The sequence below is a fragment of the Arachis stenosperma genome, chromosome 2 (assembly GCF_014773155.1).
Source record: "Arachis stenosperma cultivar V10309 chromosome 2, arast.V10309.gnm1.PFL2, whole genome shotgun sequence".
NCBI classification, from domain to species: Eukaryota; Viridiplantae; Streptophyta; class Magnoliopsida; order Fabales; family Fabaceae; genus Arachis; species Arachis stenosperma.
Window position 1 is genome coordinate 113,361,960 of NC_080378.1, and position 2,208 is coordinate 113,364,167.

Consider the following 2,208-nt stretch of genomic DNA (forward strand, 5'->3'; position numbering starts at 1 on the left):
ATTAAGGAGGAGCCATGTGACATGTAGAAAAGGGAAGAAATTCAAATCTTCAAAGGGAGTATTCTATACTCTAATCTTTAATTTCTTTTCATTTCAATTTTTAATAATGTTTGTCATCAAAGAAGAGATTGATGAGTTTGAAAAACTCTAATTTAATTTTGATGATGAACAAACATTATTGAAATATTTAATCACAAAAATATTAATTATCATATGTTTGTTAAATGGAGATCAAATTAATAATTTTGTAATTAAATATTTCGATAATGTTTGTTCATCATCAAAATTAAATTAGAGTTTTTCAAACTCATCAACTTCTTTTGATCCAACCTCAAATCACTCACACAAATCTCTCAATCACTACCTTTTAATCTAAACTCTAACATAGAAAAAAGAGAAAGTATCAAAGAGGAGCATAAAATCACTAACTAAATAAAAAAAAGGGTAAAAAACCATAATAAGCCAAGGCAAGAAGTGTGTAACGTAAATACGCCAAACCGAAAATCGTTTCAGCAATAAGCCAAACACTATCTTTATGTAATTCGAACCAAGGTGCTTCGAACTACAAACCTTAGTAAATCGAACCAGGGTGGTTCGAATTAGGGGAGAGGAAGTTTTGACGTAATTCGAACCAAGGTGGTTCGAACTCATCATGCACGTAATTCGAACTGGTCTAGCTCGAATTATTCATTCGAAATCAAACCATGTAATTCGAACCAACCTGGTTCGAATTACCCTTGGCGTGCTCCTTCATAATTCGAACCAAGGTGGTTCGAATTAGGGGTGATTCGGCTATATAAGGAGTTCGAATCACCCTCATTCGAACTATTATTCCTCCCCCCTACCCTACAAAATCTCAGAGAAAACGACCCAGATTCTCTCCGAGGAAGACCTGAACGGAATACTCTGCTCATGGGGGACGATCCGGCACGGTTATATCGCTTGGACGGAGTCGCTCATATAGCCGGGGTCATCAACGAGGAGGTTAGTACAGAACTATTTTTGATTCTAGCGGTATTTGTGCCTTAGTGGTTTTGCATGTGGGTTAGATGGTGGTTTATGTTAGTGGTTTATGTAGGTGGTTTATGTTAGTAGTTTATGTTAGCGGTTTAAATTAGTAGTTTATGCTAGTGGTTTAGGTTTGTGGTTTAGGGTATGTGGTTTTATTTAGCAGAATGGTTTGTTGATGATTTATCGTGCTGCTTACGATTGTGGTTGGTTTTTATGCTGGTTCTAACTATGCGGTTCATTTTGTGCGCAGTCCCAGCGATGCATTAGGAGCATGCGGCGGCAGCAGGGCATGCGACTTAATGACAGATACGTTCCGTACTTGCAGATGGCAGGTCTATACCATCTTGCAAGGCTGAACGACCGATGGTTCCGGCTAGACGAGGCCCTTGTCAGTGCATTCGTGGAGCGATGGCGTCCCGAGACGCACACGTTCCATATGCCGTTCGGAGAGTGCACGATCACACTCCAAGACGTGGCATACCAGCTGGGTTTGCCAGTGGACGGCAGTTACGTGAGCGGGTGCTTGTCAGAGTTCCATATATACATCGAGGGTGGCCGTCCAGCCTGGGTCTGGTTCCAGGAGTTGCTCGGAGTTATACCTCCTCCCAGTCAGGTTCAGAAGTACGCAGTGAACTACAGCTGGTTTCAGGAGACTTTCGGTGAGTGTCCTGAGGATGCAGATGATGACGCTGTGCGCCGATATGCCCGTGCGTACATCATGATGTTGTTGGGCACGCAGCTGTTTGCGGACAAGTCAGGAAACCGGATTCACATCAGATGGCTTCCGTACGTAGCGAGGCTGGAGGAGCTGGGTACCTACAGCTGGGGTTCTGCCGCACTGGCTTGGTTGTACCGGTGCATGTGTCGAGTGGTGAACAGATATGTCGTCACGTTAGCGGGCCCGCTTCAGCTACTTCAGTCTTGAATCTTTTGGCGCTTTCCTCGGTTTAGGCCTGCAGGATATGAGGAGTTGAGCTGGCCGTTGGCCTCGAGGTACTATACTAGGCCTTATCTATTTCAATTTGACATACATAACTGCGTATTCATTAATATTCTATTGAAATAGATAACACCTAGTATAGTACCTCGAGGCCAACGGCCAGCTCAACTCCTCATATCCTGCAGGCCTAAACCGAGGAAAGCGCCAAAAGATCCAAGACTGAAGTAGCTGAAGCGGGCCCGCTAACTTGACGACAT

The 2,208-nt window shown here is 43.4% G+C and overlaps 1 protein-coding gene across 1 annotated transcript; it reads left to right on the plus strand.

Moving 5' to 3' along the window:
- Positions 1 to 912: 912 nt before the first annotated feature.
- Positions 913 to 1,936, plus strand: LOC130963475 (protein MAIN-LIKE 1-like). The gene is made up of 2 exons (XM_057889587.1): positions 913 to 984; positions 1,262 to 1,936. Exons 1-2 carry the CDS (start codon positions 913 to 915, stop codon positions 1,934 to 1,936), a joined length of 747 nt encoding a protein of 248 aa, XP_057745570.1.
- Positions 1,937 to 2,208: the final 272 nt, after the last annotated feature.